The 23,378-nt window shown below is 39.2% G+C and overlaps 1 protein-coding gene across 1 annotated transcript; it reads left to right on the plus strand.

Annotated features, from left to right (window-relative positions):
- Positions 1-1,003: 1,003 nt before the first annotated feature.
- On the plus strand, positions 1,004-23,306 carry LOC115626882 (protein singed). Its single transcript, XM_030522392.1, has 6 exons — positions 1,004-1,770; positions 15,231-15,546; positions 18,809-19,229; positions 19,324-19,893; positions 19,960-20,208; positions 21,517-23,306. Exons 2-6 carry the CDS (start codon positions 15,342-15,344, stop codon positions 21,608-21,610), a joined length of 1,539 nt encoding a protein of 512 aa, XP_030378252.1. The 5' UTR covers positions 1,004-1,770; positions 15,231-15,341; the 3' UTR covers positions 21,611-23,306.
- The last annotated feature ends 72 nt before the right edge of the window (positions 23,307-23,378 follow it).

The following is a 23,378-nucleotide window of genomic DNA, read 5'->3' on the forward strand; positions in this document are numbered from 1 at the left end:
CAAATCCAAAAGCTAAGCAGCAAAATACACAATAAGAAAGATGGGCAGCGATTAACAACTGTAAAATATGTAGCTGTGCATTGCAGCATTATAAATATTTATACTTTGTTTCGAATTTAGTTGATTTGAAGTGACGAACAGCAACTACTACTGAAGGTGGTGGTGGTGAAATCAGCCTCAGTCTGCCAAGACAACACCACAACTAATTTTACACCCTCATTACGCTCAGAGGTCCGAAAATATACCGTGCAAATTTTAATAAAATGCAATAAAAATAACACCAAAAATGCTAAGTGCATCTCCAGCCACATCAGTTAACTGCATGCCACAATAAACAGAGCATAGCGCAGTTGGTGTGGCCAAGCATGCAGAGCCGACCCTGAGCAGTCAGTTGTACCAAACTCTTTAATGCAGATGCAGCAGTTTGTTGCACGTCAGCTCTGCTATGGACTTTTACCGGTGGAACTAGTAGAATTTCGTTAAAACAAATGCAGCGACAAAGACGCATCGTTGGGTGGCCGCAGCCAAATAGCAATTAAATAAAAATCTGCGATGCGCTCAAGTTATGCGCATTTCCTTTGGACATTTACCGTTACAATTTCAAATTGCCTTTCTTAACAGCACTTTCACCGGCACTGTAAAGTATACCGTGTCTATCGATTTTCAAATAAGCATTAGTGAACTGCGTATTTTGTGTATTCAACACTAAGTAGCTGAAGAAGTATTTACAGGTGATTTGAACAGCGGCATGTTTCAAAAATAGGTAGAAAGTAAATGATTGGGAGTCTCTTAAATAAAACTTGTATTTACTATTTATATTTGTAGCTTTTCAACGTTATCGAATCGTAAATGTAAAAATTGCATTGTATGTACATTCAACAGAGCCATCGGCTGTTACGTCTATCGATAACTTAACAGATAGAGTTAACAGTGGTGAGCTGCTGTTGCGCAGACATTGGTTTTGGTTACTTCTGGACCGGCAATTCGTAAGTGAGTTTCATTCGAGTTCGAGTACGAGTCGTGTACGGTTGTTATTTTTAATTCGGAACCTATTGGTTATTGTGCGCATGCGTCTCTCATCCAATTTGTAAACGTGAAAAATCCTTTTGCCATACTACTACACTCACACATATACATGCTCGCCTAGCTAATTAATGCTAAGGCGCTAGCAACAAAATATAACGGCAAAAAACATCTTCGCGCGCACACACACATACAAGCAAGCTGACATAAAATACTTGGAAAAATAACTAGAATTTAGAAGGAAATAAAATTTGCTGCCTGTGATTCGTTTACGTTACTTTTTGTTTTATTTTTTTTGTAAATTGTGAGTGAATATTTTGCAATAGGAGAAGGCGCTTGGAAAATTCGAAATTAAAATTCGAATTGGAAGTGAAGGGTGTAACACAGACATACACAGCAGTAGCGGCAGCGCACACACACAAACACACACACGCATAGCATAGGCGTAGTGTTGCAAAAACATAAAACACCGGCAAATAAAAAAACGGATTGCAATTAGAAAAGCGGCAAGCAACAGCATATAAAACATAATAGAACGTGCGCGTGACCCATCAACGCAAAAAGGACAAAAAGCTATACATTTTGAAAAGCAAAAAATTTGAGGAAAAAAGCTACAACAACGGCAAAATCAGTGACAACAAACACAAAGCCAGAAGAGCAAAAGGCTACAAGCAACAGCAACAACGTTGGCCACAGCATCACAACTGCAACAATCCATTGGGTGCAGCAGCTGCAAAAACAAAGAAAGTAAGTGAATTCCTTTTGAACGTGCCATGCCCAAAGATGGCACAAATCAAGTGCCTGCCTGTAAAAAATATTGTATATAACATTTTTTTTTTGTTTTTCTCCACCAACTTTTCTCTCTCGCCGTGTCTGTCCGTTCGTCTGTCTGACTGCCTTTTAGTGAGACAGTCAGTCAGTCAATAAGCCGTTCGTGCGTGTGAGTTGTTGGGGTATAGACAGCTTTTGTAAATTAGACATGCAGCCTCCGCTCCCCAAGGCCCCAACCAACAGAAACCAAACAACAGCCTGTGTCTGCGTGCAAAGGCTGCAACATCAATTGCGACTGGTGCTGGGGCTGGTGCTGCTGCTGCTCCACTTCCAGGTGTAACTAACGCATCAACTATTCTTGAGTAGTCAGTCGGTGGCGGGTGCCTCTTGCAAGTCATAAAATCCACGGCAGCAGTCGCAACGTCACAGTTGCTTGGAGTCGCGCTCATGTGTGCTGCTGTTGTTGACTGGCTTGCCTGCCACTGGTGAGACACGTTCGTGGCTCAGTCTTCATTTCATTGCCTTCTTGTTGTTGTTGTTTTTCTTTATTTTTTCAATTTTATTTTGCGCTTGCCCTGTTTTACGATTTTCAAGCCTCTTTTTCCTTGTCTTTTACAATTGCTTAGAGTTTGTGCTACCGTCTCAGTTGCTCTTATTGTTGTTGTAGTTGTTGCGATTCTTCTTCTTCGCTGTTGATTTTTCCAACCGGCTTTTGGCTAATTGCCTTGACATTGGCATTCAATGGCTGGCGTGCCTGCCATTGGCTTTACTCTCTTCGCCGCCACTCTCTCGCTCTTTCTGTATAGAGTCTGTCTGTTAAGGTGCGCGTCGCGCACTTTGACGCTCTCCTGGCGGCTGTTGCCATCAACAAGATGTTGAAGATGACGAGATGACGACCTTACTGTAAACGACTTGTTTTCCAATCAGTCAAACTATATAAAGAGACATAACATGCACATACCTTGCCCCACCGCCTCTAACTGTTTAATGCCAATCAGTTGTTTTTTGCAGCACTTGCTCTTGTTTAGGTTTAAGTTAACGCTCCTCTTTTTCTATCATCTTCTAACCAGTGCATTGTTCAGTGCATACACTTTTCCTTTGTTCCTGTTGGAAACGCACAATTTTCGTGTGTATCTGTTGACTAAACTGAACGACCACCCGCACCAGCACCAGCACCCGCACCCGCAGCCACGCCCCCGCCTGCGTTTGCCCGCCTTTTACTCTGCGACTGATGCGCAAGGGCGTGTGCTTTACTATATGACTGCCAGACGATTGCACCTTCCTCTCCATTTCCTTTACACCCTGCTCCCTCGTTTTTTGCTTCATTTTGCACACGCCGCCTGCAGGTACAGGTCCCAATGCCACCCCCGCAAATACACGTACACACCCTTGTGATGCCGCCTGCTGTTTGCCGGCAAATCAATATTTTTCAATAAGGATTTGTTAGCCATTGGCCCGCCCAGTATTTTTGCAATTAGTATGCCAGGCGACAGGCGTTAAGCGGCGACTAAAGCAGCGCAATACACCATACATACATACATTATGCACATATTATATATGTATATATATATGTCTATATACATATGTATACATATATATGTATGTACATATACATAAATCCTACGACCAGTGGACGTGAGTCACGTTTGTGAGGCGACAACGGCTGATGTATTGTTTTTTGTTTGCCTGCTGTATTGTTGTTGTTGCCGCTGCTCTGTCTCATTTGCTTATGGATTGGGTCTGACAGCAGGCGACAATCGAATGCTTCCGTTGTGTGCGCCGGAAATCAGGTACACTCACTCACTATTCCCTCCTCACTCAGTTGGGTTCCATACAGCCTTAAGAGCGAGTCGGCACAAATAATTTGTGTGTTGTTGTTGCTGCCGTAGCCGCTGCTATTGAACCCATTGTTGCTTGTCTTCTTGACAACATAAGTTTAAGACGCACATACTACACATAGATAAATACATAAATAGTTTTATATGTGTGTACAGTAAAAAAACCCCAAAAGAAATTTCCATTCACGACATGGAATATAATTTGTTGCTATAATTTCAACAATCCGTGAAGAGGAAATTACAACCACTATCTGTTTTGAGGTGTTTCCCATTCTACCGATAATTTGCAAAAAAAATTCGAAATGTTGAACTAGTGTTGGTTATATTTAGCAGAACATTCCATATACATATATACATACGTGTGCAATCGAATTGAGTCCGTAATCTTAAAGCTGCTCCAATAATAGAAAGGTGAATATTGAATAGTCACACAATTGCATGAAAAAGTTTTAATTCCCTACTAACGCATAATTATTACTCACCGGCTTTATAAGTTAAATAAAAAAAAAAATAAAAAATCAATGCTTCTATTTAATTTTCCATTTCTATCGAATAATTTATGGAGCCAGCATTCAGATCTACATTCTAAACTGCCCTAATTTAACGCTTCATTCAGCTAAAAACGTTTCTTATTCAAATGTCAAGCAATTCAATTTTTAATTGCGGTGCGGCCCAGCTGAAAACTACATACTAGGAACTAGGAAAATTGATTATTCTTATTTGATCATTCAAATCGGGAACTTGGGAAAATAAATAATAAATTATAATTGAAATGTAAAACGGTTTTGAATGTGAAGTTAAGCTTGAGGAAAAAGCTCAAACTACGCATTTGGGAACAATTTGTATACCCTGTACCCAAAGGATAAAGGGATTTGCACTAGTTTTAAATAAGACGCGAAATGTGCGCTCATAAAGTCGTCTAACAAGATACTTTTCTTTGCTTGGATTACTATATGTATGGCAAGCTTATTTATGTCTTTTTTTTTTAAAGATCTTCTGGCTGAGATGTACCTTACGGTTTCTAGATAACTGTTTCAGGCGACGCATTATTCCTCGTGCAATCCTAATTCTGTAATCGAAACGACTGCTCGATATTTATAGCAAGATATTTATAGCAAATGGTTGATATACTCGTATATGCATTTTATTTATAACGGCTGAACACATCAGTTGAAAACATTTGGCACGATTTTAATTGTCATGATACAGATCTCTCTGGACCACGCCTGTTATTTTCTATGCTGCTATATTTTCAGTGTTTGCCTTTAGCCGTTTTCCACCGTATGTGCGTATGTATACAAGTATATATAGACTTACATATGTACCCTCACACGCACACACCTACACACCCTACAGTCGGATATTATCAAGTGCAGCTGACAATTGTCCTTGAAATAAAACAGCGCGACGCACTTTACTCGACGATTTCCACAGACTAAGGGAACTTGGTTGTCTGCTTCCCCCATCGCGCCGCACTCTCGCCCTCATCCTCACCCTCGTGCCTTGGCGTTGCATTCTGTCAGTTTTTCGAGTTTTTATTGCGTTTGTTCGATTCCTTTGTTAGTTTTCCTACACCCGCCCGTAATTTGGCTTTGCTTGACTTATTTTAAGCATATACGAGTATGAATGTGTGGATGTATGTACATATGTACGAGTATCTTCCCGTATTTGTAGACGCTTTTTTGTTCTCCCTGCTGTCGTTGCTGCAGTTGAGTCATAGTTATGGCCGACTTGACCGATCGACTCTCTGCCTGTCTGTCTGCCTATCTGTATGTCTGCCTTTGCCGTTTACCTTTAAATCTACAGTTCCATTAACATGAATAATTTCATTTGCCATTTTCGCTTTCATTGCGACCCACCAATGCACCTTGGGTTGCATTTACATTTACATGTTGCAAGTCGCATGTGGCAAGGCATGGTTGTTGTTGTTGTTGTTGCTGTTGCTGAGGCCAGCGGGCTACCAATGTTGGCCTTATGATTCATGTGACGTTTCCTGCCTTGTTGCCACATATGTATGTATGTATGTACATACCATACAAATGTACATACGGGTAAATACATATCAAGCGTGCTTTTATCAATGCTTATTTTCCTCCTTTTTATTTATTTCATTCATTTTCGGCTGCAATTCATGCATGTATGTGTGTGTGTGTGTGTGTGTGTGTGCATGTGTGTCTGCTGCTTATCTGCACCCCCCCTGCAGCTTGGCGCTTGTCTTCGCCTGCACTTGCCGCTGTCGCCGTTTACTTCCTTGCTGTACAATAATAATTGATATGCTGCCCTCAGGCAAAGTTCAATGAACGAGAGACCACTACAACAGCAATAACAACAAAAGCAACAACAGCAACAGCAGCAGCAGCACAACAACCACAGCATGCATCCTCTGATAAAAGAAACCTCTTAGCATTGCTTTTCTCCTTATGCCTGCTTCAATCTTCGCTGCTATGCTGTTCAGCTTTTCTTGACTTTACTGCTCAGTAATCTGCTATGCTTTGCTTTGCTTTGCTTTGCTTTGTTTTTCTTACTCCCCTGTTCTCCTTCTCTTCTGCTCTGTTTTGCATCGCAATGCAGGCGTTTATCGCGACGCGCTTTAATTTATGCGCCCACTTAAAGAAGTGGCCTTTGTAGTTGCTGAAGGTGTCGTTGCAAATATGCTTTTTGTTCAGCGTAAATAAATGATCATGCAGGCTCCACACAGTTGATGAACTTGTCGGTATTGCAACCAAAAATGAAACCACATGCCACCGCATGGCGTTCGGGTGACGATGACGGTGACAGTCGCCAACAGGTTCAGCTGGTTGTCAAGTGAGTAATGGAACGCACTATCTATGCACACACATACATACATATGTACATATTTTCATAAATATGTGTATATACCGATGCCAATCGGCAGCTGAAGTCCTTTTCGATAGGCGGCCATTGACATGGCCAAACAACAGAGCCAACAACAGCGACCAATGCATTTTAACAGCAGCTGCAAACTTTGAGAAATGTTTTCTATACTGCAACGCCTCAGGTTGTGGGCAGTCAGCCCCCACTATAGTCAGACTCTTTTTCTCCTTTTTATTTATTATTTTTTTGCTGTGCACACCGTGCAATTTGTGGCAACTGCGACGCCACTTCACAATATTTATGCGCTTTCAGCGTGCAGCGTATTGTTATTATATGCATTTTTGCGCCTCCTCTTTATGCAGTTATATTGAAAATGCGAACAAATTATTATAAATGTGTGTGTGTGTGTTTATGACTGTGTATATGTGTATGTGTATGTTGACTTGAATGCACTTTTCTTGTGCATGCATGGCTATGGTCATGGACATGGACATGGACATTTCCATTTGCTTGCTTGCTTACTGACTGGCTGGCTTTATAGCGCGCTCCTTGCTCTATAATTGGCGCATAAATCATTTCAGCTGCTGGCCAAGACCAGCGGTAATATTTTGCAGCAGCAACAACAACAGTTAACAGTTTTGCTACAGATACAGATATATTTGTATCTGCTATCTAGCATCTATAAATATGTACAGTATGTGTATAGTATGTGTGTGTGTGTGTGCTTCTAGATGTGCGTTCAATCAGACACACCAGTAAATTTAACTTAATTGTTGTAGTTGTTGTAGTTGATATTGCTGCTGGCCGCCGCACATCTCTGCCCGCTAATCCATTGACTTCAAAACGGTCGCAACAGCAGTAGCAGCAGCAACAACAACAAAAACCCGAAACCGTTTGCCCGCTTACCGAGCGCCGCCATGACCGTGCTTTCATTGATTTCTCTATTTGAAATCATTTCGTTTCGTTTTTGTCTGATTATTGAACTCCCAGTTCGCTAAACTGTAAATGCATTGGCCGCCACCGTTGACGTCGACTTCGGCCTCAGCATCAGCTCAGCATCAGCATCAGCATCAGCATGGCTTTTGATGACCGCCCATCAATCGCACCTACATCGTCAATGTTAACAACAGCGACGGCGACGGCGACGGCGACTGCGACATCGAAGTCAATAGCGACAGCGGCATCGACATCGACATAGATTTCCATGACAAAAGACTGCGCACAAACGTTGTTCTAACGGTTTTTGGCAAACTCTTCCAACATACAAACATACATACATAGATAGATATTCGTCTCTTTGTGTGGCGACTGTTATATTGGACAGCATCAACAGCAATAACAGAAACAGCACAACGACAACGGCAACAGCTTTGGGAACTTTTACTTTTTTCAATCATGGTCGCGTCGCATCTCCATCTCCATTTCTTACCCATTCAACTTTTAGACTTTTATCAACGAAAAATTAAAAAAAAAAAATACATACTATAGATGTTTAAAAAACTGTTTCGTCTCGTCCGTGCCGTAATAATTGATTATTGCACTTGTTTTGTCGCTTTCTAAAAAGAAAAACCGCTTTGTTGTCGTCAACATCACCACCATCGTGTGAATTTAGTCATAATTATAAACCAATTAATTAACCATGCATGTGTGTGTTCGTGTGCCTATCTGCATTTCGAAAGGTGCAATTGTAATCGTCATCGTCATCGTCGTTGATCAATTGTTGCAATTTGAGGTTGACAAATGATGCGTTAATTGAATTAAAAGGGGAGCAGAGCAATTGCTAATGCAACTTTTAAGGTTTCAATCCACTCCACACAAATACCACAAAAACCTCAATTTAATTTAGTTTTATTGTACACGGTGCAGGTGTACATACTATAGTATACATACTATATAACACCCACCACACACCAGCACAGAGCAAGCTATTGAGCTTTTCTTTATACTTGTAGTTCTCCTCAATGTTTAAGTTTATCACAATATGTGCTTCCAATTATGGTTTCTGTTTAAAGTCCGTTTAGTTTAGAACTTCAACAAAACTGGTATAGCCTTTCACCCTTTGGGTACAGGCTATAAAAATTGAGGTTTTGTTTCGTAATAATTCGTTCTGTCGGATTCAAATACTAATCTATTTCAATATATGTATCTGAGTTTATTAATTTATTTGATCAACTTCGGCAAAGAATACGTTTTATTTTTTTAAGTTAAAGGTATTTAGTAAACGTGTATGGCTAAAAAAAATTAAGTTCCCAATAAAACTAGAGATCGGAACATTAAGAGAATCTTAAAATTGTCTCTTAAAAGGGACTAAAAAAGGGGCCTGGCAAATGTTTCTGCCCATGAAGGTTGTTAAAGCATTGACAATCTGATAAAATTTGCTTTCTGTAGTAGGGTTATTGGTGTTGCAAAATATGCGATTGTGTGATTGTGACAGGATCAGAAAAGTGCTTGTGCCCTAAACGAAGGCGTATTTTTGAAAACTCATGTCCCAGATCTGGCTGCAACTTGACAGTGAAGACAATGTTGATTTGTTTCTACGATTCGAAGGGAATTATTTATTGCGAGCCGTATTCGACCTTTTCGAAAAATTACATTTGCCCATAAAATGAAAGCGCTGTAAGTCCTTACAGCCATTCAAAAGGCTTTTATCGCTATTCTGAAGGATATGCGAGCCGACAGACTAAAATACTTGTTTTAAATCCTGCAAATAGTTGTATTGAGTTATCCAAATTGAAAGCTTTCAATTGGTTTGATTAAAAATGACATTTTACGAGCAATTGGTTTTTTTAAAGCAAAGTATTTAATTTTTAATACATACTCGTGCATATATAAGTACTCCAAATAAATTAATGAAAATATTGGCTCTCTATAAATGTGGGAGGATGTAAAAAAAGCCATGGTTGCCAATGTGTGATTGTATATTATATAAAGATTATGCTTCATTTCTATGTAGATTTCTAAAGCATTTTATATTAAATGCGGCTTAAGGAAGAAGGTTATTTCTGGCCTATCTTTTATGAATATAAAAAAGTATGTACTATATATTCAATTTGAAAATCATTTTCATTTCTCAGGGCTGCTCACAAACAAAGTAAGGAATTGAAAGACGTTGATGATCTAATTGGGACCCAATTGGGACAATTGTTCAATTAAGTAAAATAAATTAAAATATCAACTCTTTAAAGACTCAATTACAAATGAGTCTGAATCACAAAAGTGCTCAAAAATTATTCAGGCAGGATTCTTATTCATGTATGTATGTGTAATCAATTGACTCATTCGTAATTTTGTGGGATTCGAAAAATAAAAGCCACCACTTTTTATCAAAATAAAGAAAAATTTCAAGACTACTTCAAAGTTGTTGTACAAAAAATACTGCGGGCCCTAAAAATGTATACGTACGAGTAGGTGTTCTTACAATTAGTTTGCAAGTTTTGTCGCCTTCAACGCGAGTGGCGTAGGTGTCTTGCCTCATGCCTCATTTTTTTTCTTTTTATAAATTGTACTTTGCTTTTGCTTGCCTGCGTTCATTTTAGCAATTTTTTCATTTTTTTCAAGCATCATTTTCGCATTCTTTACAACCCATAAAAGTTGAGCTGGCATTACCGCTCCCCTCCCTTCCCATCCCCTTCCTTCTTTCTTAGCCCGACGACGGCTGAGATTGCGCCGCTTGGGCGCACGCGCGTGCGGCTTCAAAACACGAAGAACAGCAGCAGCAGTGGCAGCAGAAATACGAAGCTCAAAGATTCTAGAGGAGAGCATGTCTTTAAGCAGAGTAAGAAGATAAAGAAGAAGAACAAGACGTAGGCACTAATGTTTATGTCTGTGTATTGCCTGCCTGCCTGCCTACCAGACTCAGCTTACCCATTTTTTTTTAAATGGTGTGTGTGTGTGCGTATTTTTAGAACGTTCCGCTTCAAGCTCGAGTTTTCATCTGTTGTCGATGTAGCTGTAGCTGTAGCTGCGGCTGCGGCTGCTGCTCCATTTGCTGGCTCTTGTTGCTGTCTCTTGTTGCATTACAGTAAAATATACCGTATGCTGCAACATATTTCTGCGCTTGCTAGTGCTGCTGGTGCTGCTGTTGTTGTTCAGCTGCTATTATAAAAATTACAACACGCCGCTCGCTATTTTATGAAGATCAGCATTAAACATAGCCAGGCAGGCAGTCAGGCAGACAGACAGGCAGATAGACTGTAGTGTGCTTAGTTAATTGGCTTATTTGTTGTGCCAGCTTAGAAATGACCACAATGGCCATGCAATGACAGTTGCCCATACTGTGGTTAAGAGCAGCTTAACTTAACAGCAGTGACTGCTGTTGCGTTGCCCTGTTATTACTGCACCTTAGCGCCTAATGTTGCCTGCCCATTAACAGCATTACAGCAGCACAAATAAAACAATTTTAAGTGGGCTCAGAAATGTAAAAATGTCTATTATCTAGATGCAGGCATGCACACTTACATGCATGTGTGTGTGTGTCTGTTAAAATATGAAAATTAATTAAGCAAAGCCAAGCGTTGCGTTGCTACTCTGCATTCACAGAAATTGTTGCACATCAGTGTTGCCAATTTAGCCATTTTCCCCGCCAGTTCTGGAGTTTTTTAAATGCAGATTTATAATGTACAATATTGTTCAGCACGAGTGTATAGTGTAATAGTAATATATATATAGTATATACATATGTATATATAGTATATATATGTATATAGTGTATATAGTAATATTTACTAAGGTCTGAAAAAAATGTATATTTTATTTGAAGCGTCTGTTTGCCATCGTGTCATTAGTACATTTGGAGGTTTTTTCTCCCCAGAGGACACCCAGGCTCAAGGTATTTAGTTATTGATATACATACATATGTGTACATATACATATGTATTTATTTTGTTTAGCCTGAAAACATGCTCTGTGAAATGTAAAGTCATAGAATAAGTAAGAAGTCCTTCACAATTGGAGTAACTTATGGGAAGAGACAGCAAAGTAGATTTATGCAGAATTGGAAAACTTAGTTGAAATGCTAATTTAACGTTTTCTGGCTCTTAACACTTTGCAACACTGCTGCACTTGTGCGGCTTCAGATGCTCTCATTATAAACAAGCATCGCGCTCGCTCGCATTGTTTTGACAGCGCCTGCGCTTCGTGCGTTTTCTATGTTGTTCGTTTATCAGTTTACCGTTATCATTGAAATGATACACGCACGCAGGTGAGAGCGAGCATGTGACACAGACTATGGTCTCCTCTATAAAAGAGAGTCGTATGACAACAGGCAGACAGACAGACAGACTGACAACAGAGATGCAGGCAGAAATGTTGCGCGATCGCGACGTTTGGTGAAAGGTGTGCGATAAAGTTTCATACACACACACACACACACATATACGCATATTTTACATTTTCGTAATTTGCTAAAAGCACACGCATGCACGCACACACAGGCACGCTATAATTATGTATGTATGTGTGTGTGTTTCTTTGTGTGCCTGTTATTTCATTTAATTAGATTGCGTTTAATAATGCCACACAGCAATACAATGAATACTACAACGACAACGACAACAACAACGACAACAACAACAACAACAAGCATTGCCATCACACTAAACAAGCAACATTCAATATGTAGTGTAATTTAATTGATTTGCTGACGCGCTGCTTTTGATTGACTGGTCGCGGGACTTGTTGGCACAACTTGTGTGAATGAGTTTGTTTTGTCCCTCCACTGTCCGCCCGGTCGGCTATACCGCCCCAGCTGTACTAAACAGCTTCTTGTGTCCGTTCTTTGTCCAGGGAATTATGACGTCGACGTTGTTGCAGTTGCACTTGCTGTTGTTTGTGCCTATTGCTGCTTCTGTTGCCACACACCATTTGCAGTAATTGGCGCTAGCGTGTTGAACAGCAGCTCATGCAACGGTGTTTAACTGTTTGCAATGCCTTTCTTTCTTTTATCCTCTATACAGCGCCATACATTCTATGTATGTACACACCTGTTCAAAATATTAGATACACCATCAGCTCAGCATTCAATGATCTATGATCCGAGAACAATCGGGTTCTGCGGTTAAGGGGCTAAACTGATTCATTCATAATGCGGGGCTACACAATATCCTGTTATTACGGAGTGGGATCTTGGTTTTTGTCGATAAAGATTGCTGTGTAGCTATCGAGGAACTTAATTGAAATGGTATGGCAGTTAAGTGTGCTTCAAGAACACAAATTTATTGTAGTTAGGAGCAACGTTCTTCTTTTGGCCAACCGATCGTTCCGACAGAATGTTATATTATGTGGATTTCTCATTGGCTAACGATCCTGTGCTGTATATATTATTTGAAGGTGGAGTGTACAATGGACATGTATGTATGTATGTATGTATGTACATATCTTGTAATTGCTGAAGCACGTCATCGCCTGCTCCCGTTACCCTCCGCCTCTCCCGCACACATTAATGCAGCTGTGATCCCAACACTTGTTTGGCCAGCGGCATTTCGTTGACTGTAGGCCGCATGCATAATGAATCAACGTTTTTAAAGACCTCTAACACCGGCAACAACAACAATTAATTTTCTAGCGAATTTCGTGTATTGCAAGTGCAAATTGATTGTGGTTAGCGCAACCACAACAGCAACAACACCAACAGCAACAGCAACAGCAACCACTGACAATGATGACGATGACGATGTCTGCTCAACGGCTTATCGAATTTCATTTAGCATGAAAATTATTGTGAAAATGAAAAGCTAAAAGACGACGTCGACTTGTGGCTCATTGGATTGGTTTGTTTTTTAAGCTGACACTACAAGAAAGTAACGAGCATTGACTTTTTGCACAAGCACACACACACACACACACCACATACACACACGCACACACCTGCGGGTTGGCTGTTAACTTGGCCCAAAGATTATCACAAGCCATTAAGAGCATTTTACACAGTTTTCATTTCGTTTTCATTTTCCATTTGCATTTCATTTCATTTGATGTTTATCTGCCATCTGATTTGCTTGGGTTGGGTTTTTGGCCTTTGATACAGATATGTATGTATGTATATATACATATATGCTTTGCTCCTGGCCAACGCCCAGAAGCGTGTGCTGAGCAGGCTTTGATATGGAAATCTCTATAGTTGGTTGCCCATTTAAACATTCGCTCGTTCGTACGTTCGTTCGTTCGTTTGGTCAGCTCTGAGCCAACGCCTAGAAATAAACGCAAACAAGTAATGCTGATGAGTGTAAGGCACGTCTTCCTTCTAGGCCTCATCGTCCATCACGCAGCTCACGTGCTGCCAGTCGTCTCTGCACCTCCTCCCACTCCTTATACTCCCCGTCCACTTTCTGCCTTTTGAGCAATTAGAATGCAAAATCCACAACAACGAGACGGGGTCCCATCCACGCCTCGTTCATTGTTGCTGAGCCTTTTATGCCAGCAGCGCTTTATTATTATTGTTATTTTTTTCCATTTTTTTTTTTAGCCGCCCTCACTATGATGATGACGCCTGTCTTTCTTCCTGTTTTTACTTCTTTTTTCCATATACAGTGGCTTACAGATTAGTTGCACAAGCACCTAGCTAAACATTTTTATTATTGTTTTGTCTCTTTTAATTTATTCCCTTTTATCAAGCCTTATCTTTTGTCTTTTGTCCCTATCGAAATTCATTAATATTTTGAAAAGTTTTTTACAAACCTAATCTATTTGGAATATATCCATAAGTTATTCTTATACTACAGTTAATCTATATAATTTTACTTCAAGAAGATATGGTCCTTAGAAAGGTCTTATAAACGTGAAGCTAATTTGAGGTGCATTTTATAATCTGATGTTTGGAATATATTTATATTTATGTTGTATTTGTACAGTGAAATATACATTGATATCAAAATTGAAGTATGTATGAACGTTTGTTTCCAAGTTTTGTATTAATGTAGCTGCTTCTTTAGCCTAATGGCATTTTTATTGTTGCTGTTGAGTCATCGCAACGCCTTTGCGATTCGCAAGCTCTGATTAGCAAACAGCGCACGTCACGCTAATGAGCTAAACAAGGAATCATCACACATACATACCTACATAATTAAAGTCATAATCAGAACTACGTATGTATGTATATAGCATATGTACATACATATGTGCAATCATATGTTCATTTAAAGAAATGTAAAGTTAGGACGCTGTTAAATGATCGCCTTTACATAAAATAACGGTTTGTGTCCGTCTATCGATTGGTATTTTAAACTGTCGCCTAGATGAGGGGAGTGTCATCGCTCGGCTTTAATTCTTAGCAGACTGTTAAATGGCAGCCATCGCTGTTATTGTCGCCTGTTGAATTCGAAATGAAATTGTGTCTCACTCTTCCTTGATTTTTTTCTGTTTTCTGCGACATGTGTCGCCAGTTAGGTACAGACATACATACGTACAAACATACTTATAGTATAGGCATATGTTTGTAAACTGCAACATGCAAAGTAATCTACGTTTCCTTTGCGACTTGGCGACATTGAAATGAATGTCAGCCCCAAAAGAGCAGCGACGCCTCAATGTTCAGCCTGTTCTGCATGCAGAGCAGCCACAACTGCAACATCGCTGCACACATGGCAAACAGCCAAACAGACAGACAGACAGAACATAAATCTCACATGCACATGAGTATGTGTGTGTGTGTGTATGTTCGTGTGTATGTCGAAAGTGTTCATCAATCAAACGAAACGCTGTGCATAATTAAATGCATTATGTGGCTCATCTCTTTATCTTTAATCTGCTCTTTTTCATTCATTGCAGGCTCAACAAGCGAAGACAGCCCAACCGACCGGGTTCTTCAGATACATATAGGCGACACGTTAACCAGGGATCCATAAAGCCGTCACCATTGCGCCCAAACCGATAAGCACCATGAACGGCCAGGGTTGTGAGCTGAATCACACCAATGGTGACATCATATCACAGAACCAACAGAAGGGCTGGTGGACCATTGGTCTGATCAATGGCCAGCATAAGTATATGACCGGCGAGACCTTCGGCTTCAAGTTGAATGCAAATGGCGCCAGTTTGAAAAAGAAACAATTGTGGACCCTCGAGCCATCCAACACCGGTGAAAGTAAGTCACTCATACATACATACATAGCTATATCTTTGTTCACTACTCTCACATATCTAGATACATTCATTCATATATTCACAATCACGAATAGCATATGGAAAAATATGTATAAAAATAAATTTAGCAGGCACAGTTACAATAACAGACAATTGCAATATTTGCCGCTATGTTTGGATCTTATCTGGCTAACTCTGATAAGAGCGGTACTCGTAAATGCTAACTCATAAAGACGCATGTACATCCATCCAACAATATTCATTTGTGCGTCATTCTTATCAGACGCATCAGCTGAAGCGCAGGTCTACACTCGAGAAAAGAATGGTTCTAACGTTTTTTAAATCCACCCTGAAATGATTTCTTCTGTATCAAGATCTGGAAGAGATAACTTTTGTTGTGTGCTTTACTATATGTTAGACGCTATTGATCTTCAGAATCTTCAGAGTGAAAGGAGATTTCGATTTTCCTGCAACAGACTTTCATAGGGGGGAAACTCTGATGCGCTTCAAGGCTTGCCCTTTTTCTCATAGCCCTCATGAGTACTTATAATATTTATGCATAGAGAGACTTGCGAAAATCTTGAGATATAAACAAGGTATCATGGAAATATTCGTTATTATAAAGGGAATTATAATCAGGGTAAACCAATCAACAGTGTACTATATATGTATAATACTTTCTAAGGAGTAGTTTTATTTTTGTTGGACCTGCAATAGAGTTTCTTTAACTCGTTTTAAATACTCACACCTTAACCTTTAGTTGGATCTAAAGTGAATTCAAAATACTTTAAAGATCTGTTGTTAATTTTTGCGGTGAGTTTGTTTTATAAGTTTCAGAAGCAAAAACTTTTCAAAAATCTGCAATTGAGTTTGGTAAACAAATTGAGACTGATGTTCAATCATTTTTCTTCAAGTGTATGGAAGACTATGCAGACACTCAGCAGTGCAGGCTCATTAAATTCAACTCGAAAATCATTTGCCAGCCATAATGACTATGATCGCGGCCAGTTAATGCCGCTTTTGATTTTAGTTATCCGCTTTTTACTTTGTTTGTTCAGTTTTGTTTGGTTTTGTTTGGTTTTGTTTTGTTTGTGTGCGCGCGTGGCATATCACATAAATCATTTAAAGTTGCTGTTGCAGCTGGAGTTGGAGTCAGTGTCGGTGTTGGAGCTCGAGTGGGGCCTGTACTCTCACACTAATACATACATACATACATATGTACACCAACACACCCATACAGTTGCACTAATTTGACGCGCCCGCTGCTGTGCACAATTTGTTGTCTTACCGGAGTTTATTGTTGCTGTTGTTGTTGCCACTTGGAGCCGGCTCAAGCCGGTCAAGCTCTGTAGGCTTGTGTGGCTGCCTCTTTGTCGTTTGTGGCATGAAAACAAAGCGCCTCACGAATTTGGCATCATTTATCAATGCTGCAGTGAAATGCAGTGCGCGCTGTTTGGCGCTTTTGGCTCGCATTGTTGGTCGAAACGGATTGGATTGCTTGGTGGCAGCAACAACACATTGGCATTGCCATTGCCATTACCATTACCATTGGTATTGGTAGTGGCATTGGCATTGGAATTGGGTTTGGGGATTGGATTGTATAGGATTGACATTGCTGAGCCATCCAGCTAGCTAACTCACTGGATAGCTAGCTAGCAAGCAATTATAATCAAAAGCAACTCGTTTGTTGCTACCGCCACCAGCCGTTGGCAGCAGTACAAGTAATTAATACGAAACAACCAGTATGAAGCCATAGCTAAAAAGTAATCACGAGTTGCAAGCTGCCGATGCCGATGCCAATGCCGTTGCCGTTGCAATGCAATTAAAGTGAATGCTAGCTAGCTTTGTCTGCCCAAATTGCAATTGACTCGAATGGCGATAGCAACCAAATGGGGGAAGTCGAAACCTCATAACCGAATTCTAATTGCTCAATCATCTGTAAATGAAACCAGAAAAGACAGCCAACACCAGCAGACTGCTCTGCCACTTACAGAACACGCGTCCAGCCTAATCGCGTTGCATAAAACGTGTTAAAATCGCAAAAAATATCACACCTGCTGGTATACACAACTGGCTTGCAAAACAAGTATGGGTATAGGTAGTGGAATCGATGTCCTTCGAAAAGGGGCAATATTCGAATTTTACGGGCAACAGTATATAGTATCTCTGTTAAATATGATGGTATTGAAGTTGCCACGAGAAAGCGTTCTATGGGTTCTATACTCTATGCACAGTAGATCTTAAACTACGAAAAATCAAATAAAGGACTGACTTGAAAACTTGGGGCTTCAATTTATATAAATCAGTGTACTATTCCGGCAGTGTAGACTGAGGCGGACATTTGGTAGAATCCTAACCAAGTGAACTCAATAATCGGGGAATAGGATCAAGCCTCTTTGATATAAAACCATTCTTAAGCTGTTCTGCATAAAGGTATCCAGGTGACATTATTCTGAAAATTAAAGTCAATGTGAAAGCTGTTGTCTAATACAAGGGGCATCCCAAAGTAATTGGACTGATTCCTCACAAATTTTATTTTATTTTTATTCAGAATTTGTATAGATATTGAAGAAGACTGACTGAACACTAGTTATCCGATCATTCGATAGCAATTCCATTCATATATAAATCCCATCACCCTCTGAATCCGAAATAGAAGATTTTTAGTTTAGCCTTTTTTGAAAAGATTAACAAAATATTTGTTTCTATTCATTTTTATTATAAGAAATGTGCATCATTTAATTAATCTCCTCAATAATTTATAATCTTATCTTCCAATAAAATGCTACATCAAGTAAATAGTGCTTGGCCGAACGTTTCAAACATTCTTATTAGATATATTTTTGTATATTATGTGTTTGTATTTGTTCATTATGATTAGTTTGCTCCTCAAATAAACTTGAAATGTATTCACATATGTGCTTAGAGGATTGCATAATTTTGACGATCAATTACGTTGGTGGAATGGAAATTTCTTTTGTATTTCATTTAACTGAAAAAGAGAAAGTTATTGTTGTTCCATTGTCTTTCAATCTTGGTTACGACTTCAAGTTGACTTAATTTGTGAAAATTTAAGCAGATGCCCCAAGAGATTAATATTGATTTATGTATTTGCATAAAGTTTTAAACTATCGATTGAATTTAAAAAATTTTCAAAAGAACTCTTTGAATACAACGATTCAAAATACTACTAAATATCCATAGATACTATCTGGGCTCACGCTGAAATGCTTGTTCATGAAATCTTCTGATCCTGCTTACAGGTATTATTTACTTACGATCTCATCTGAACAAGTACCTATCGGTCGATCAGTTTGGCAATGTACTGTGCGAGAGCGAGGAACGGGATGCGGGCAGCCGTTTCCAGATCAGCATCAGCGAGGATGGAAGCGGTCGCTGGGCGCTAAAGAACGAGTCGCGTGGCTACTTTCTGGGGGGCACCCCCGACAAGCTCGTCTGCACGGCCAAGACGCCCGGGGCCAGTGAGTTCTGGACCGTTCATTTGGCCGCTAGGCCGCAAGTGAATCTGCGATCGATTGGACGCAAGCGCTTTGCCCATTTGTCCGAATCGCAGGACGAGATTCATGTGGATGCGAACATACCATGGGGCGAGGACACTCTCTTCACCCTCGAGTTTCGTGCCGAGGAGGGCGGTCGCTATGCGCTCCACACGTGCAACAATAAGTAAGTTATCAGAACTACTCGCATGTAGACTAAAAATCGGTAATTGATCAAATTCTATTCTATGTGTAACACCCTCTATATCCACCTTTTGCAGATATTTGAATGCCAATGGCAAACTTCAGGTGGTGTGCAATGATGATTGTTTGTTCAGTGCCGAATATCATGGAGGACATTTGGCCCTGCGCGATCGTCAGGGTCAGTATTTGTCGCCAATTGGCTCAAAGGCTGTGCTTAAGTCGCGCTCCTCGACGGTGACACGCGACGAGCTCTTCTCGCTCGAGGATTCTCTGCCTCAGGCCTCGTTCATTGCGGGCCTCAATTTGCGGTACGTGTCCGTGAAGCAGGGCGTCGATGTCACCGCCAACCAGGACGAGGTGGGCGAGAACGAGACATTCCAATTGGAGTATGATTGGTCGGCGCATCGCTGGGCCTTGCGCACCACACAGGACCGATACTGGTGCTTGTCTGCCGGCGGTGGTATTCAGGCCACTGGCAATCGTCGTTGCGCCGATGCACTCTTCGAACTCATCTGGCATGGCGACGGATCGCTCTCGTTCCGTGCCAACAATGGCAAGTTCTTGGCCACCAAACGCTCCGGTCATCTCTTTGCTACCTCTGAGTCCATTGAGGAGATAACCAAGTTCTATTTCTATTTGATCAATAGGTCAGTCAGTCAGTCAGTCTATATATATTGTAAGCGCTTCTAAACATCATTCCATTCTGATAACAGGCCCATCTTGGTGCTGAAGTGCGAGCAGGGATTTGTTGGCTATCGCACGCCTGGCAATTTGAAACTGGAGTGTAACAAGGCCACCTATGAGACCATATTGGTGGAACGCGCCCAGAAGGGGTTGGTACACCTCAAGGCGCACAGCGGCAAGTATTGGCGCATTGATGGCGAGAGCATTTCGGTGGATGCCGATGCGCCCAGCGATGGTTTCTTCCTGGAGCTGCGCGAGCCCACCAGAATTTGCATAAGGTAAGAAATTATATTGCCTATATACATACATAAGATCTAAACTTAAAGAAAGACAATTCTTGGAAACAGTGGGAGATATTAAAGGATAATTTTCTGCCAGAATTATTGGCAAGGAGGAGGGAGCGAATGCTTAGATTGTTTGGTGAGAGTCGTCCTCTTTAAAATTGACATATCCAGTGCTGTCATTTTAGCTTTTTTTCGCCAGATATGGTTTTTTTTTAATGCCAGTGCCGGAAAAATTCGAAAACAAGGGGTTGCGGCAATTCTCGCTTTAAAAAAAATTTATTAAGCTTTTCTTAACTTTATTTTTCACCATATATATATTTTTATCTGTGTCAAGACACAAAATCATGAATGATCGCTACTTTCGATAATAAAATCTATCAAAATCACCTCGAGGCTTGAGCATCAGCTGTTTCTTTCATAAGCTTTAAGAAATATCTAAAGTTTTTAAACAAAGTGTCAGTAAGCAACCTCGTTTATTATCCTGACGCAGTAAGTTTACATGAACTCATAAATCAAGTACAGAATTAAAAATTTTCAACTTTAACTTCAATTTTATGTCAATTTTCTATTATTATTTTTACAAGAATCCCATATTATTATTATAAATTGTGAAATAAGAATTTAGATTAAACATGAAAATATTAAAAAATATATATATCCTTAAATTTAACCAAGAAAATATTGTTTTTAAAAACAGCTTTTATTTAAAAGCTTATTGTGCCTTGGATTTAGCTTATTTTAGCTTTATTTTTTTGGACAATCTAGCTTTTTTCTCAAAAAATTATGGCAGCACTGGACATATCTATTCCTTTTTCCAATAAAGGAATTTGTAGTTATGTGCCATTTAGGTGTTCTTGAACTGATCGGACGGCACTCCCTTCCTGCTTGAAGGGGGTCTTATGAGTTCAATCTTCGGTGATGGGCTGCTTGAAGTACTCCTTTGGTGTGTTTTAGAATGTATAAGATATAACCGAAACGACATAGAACAACGAAACCCCAGACGCGTCTGAGGTTCTCTTATCCATAGATAGAACAAGCTTATCACGATTTCGTGCTATATATATTCTGCGCTTTCAAACTCCAATAGGGACAATCTCTGTGGGAGAGAGAGCAGACAAGGAGCAGGGGACAAGAAGGAAGTTATACAAGAGATGGGCTCGCACTCTTTAGCTAGTTTTTATTTTTAATGAATATTGAAGTGGTTTAAAAAGTTTAGAAATTTTCTTTCTCCTTAAAAAAAATTGAATTAATTAACTTTTAAAAGTTGCAATAATAATATTATGTTTTTGTGAATGCTTGCAGATCGCAGCAGGGCAAGTATTTGGGCGCCACCAAAAATGGGGCCTTTAAATTGCTCGACGATGGCAGCGATTCGGCCACACAATGGGAATTTTAAGCCAACTATGCCAGTTGTACGTGGAACAACAAAAACAATGACAACAAACACAACAACAACAACAGCAGCAGCAACAACAACAACAGCAGCAGCAGCAACAACAACAGCAACAACGCGTTCCGCACAATTTCAATCAAGAGAAGTTTTTTTTAAGTGTATGCTGTGTGTCGACTGTGTCCAAAAACAATGCTTGCTGTGCAATGCAACAACATCTGCAACTGCAACAACAACAACAACTGCAACAACAACAACAACTGCATCTACAGAAGTCGCACAAATTTATCCTACATACAAAATTTAAGCGTGAACAGTGCATATAGTATATATATAAACAAAAGTTATATATACATATTTATATATACATAAGAAGAGAGAGATTTTTTAAACAATCTATTTAGCTTTTTATACGTTTTTTACAACAACCAAAAACAACAACAACAACAACAGCAATAATAATAATAAAAACAAAACCAACAACAATTGTTCACCACAATGCAGCAGAGCAAACAAAAATATGTCCTTTCGAGTCCTTCCGTTTGCCTGCACGCTACTTGTGGGTGCTAAGAATAAATATTGAAGAAGTAACAATTTCCATCAGTTGAAGAGCAACAAAAAAAAACAAAAAAAAAAAAAAACAAAAAGATGAAATTTAAATGAAATACAAAAATATATCAGCTATCAAGCACATAAGGGAAAAGTAATAACAAAACCAGAAACGAAAAAAAGAACATACATATTTATTATAATTACATAATAATAAAACTATAATTAAAAAAGAAATCATGCAGAAAATATGTGTGCACACACGCATGCAAATACATATAAATATTTTAAACGCGAAATTAATGTGTAATGCTTTTAAAATTTAACGAAAATAGAAAGGAACCGCAACAAAACAAAACGCAAACGGGCCACCGCGCTTCATAAACGGGTGTTGCACGAACGTGTGGACAACACAAGGAGAACGAAGAAAGAAAATGCGTAAAACGAAAACAACAACAGCAACAGCAACAACAAGACATATTCCTATAAATTTATTTATATTTATATATATATATATATATCTATTATATAAACATATTGATATGAACAATAATAACAGAAGATTAAACAAACTTGATGAACGAACCGAACACGCATGAACACAACAATTCAATTATGCAACTTATTGCTAGTTCTAAGGCGAAACTTTGGCACTTATTTTAAACGCTGCATCCAATTTTTATTATTAAACAATATAAAAAAGATTTAAAAAATAAATAAAAAACAACAACAACATTAACAAAACACCAACAACAAACACTTTTGAGCAAATGTAACGCCCAATTTTTTATAAATATATATATTTACGATATATATACGATATATATACTATATATATATATACTATATATGTACTATATATGTACTATATGTATGCTATATATATCGCATTAACTATTTAACGTATTTTAATAGTTTTTAAAGCTGTCAATATTGAATTTTTTTATAACTATTTTTATATTTATGCATCAGTTTTGTTATATATTTGGCCGTGCGTCATCCACATTAATGCACCCCCCTTCGTCCCCTCGTCAAGCTCTACACTTTAAAAACAATTGAACTTAGTCGCTAATACTTAAAAATTGTACGAAATTATGTTTGATTACTTATTAAAAGAAAAACAATAATTATAAAAATACATATATGAAATATATTTATAAAATGCAAACGGGTGTGCTTTTCAGTTTCGATATCCCCAACATATTTTAGCATTGAAAGTATAGTA

The sequence above is a fragment of the Scaptodrosophila lebanonensis genome, unplaced genomic scaffold (genome assembly GCF_003285725.1).
Source record: "Scaptodrosophila lebanonensis strain 11010-0011.00,11010-0021.00 unplaced genomic scaffold, SlebRS2 tig00000089-arrow-pilon, whole genome shotgun sequence".
In the NCBI taxonomy this organism is placed as follows: Eukaryota; Metazoa; Arthropoda; class Insecta; order Diptera; family Drosophilidae; genus Scaptodrosophila; species Scaptodrosophila lebanonensis.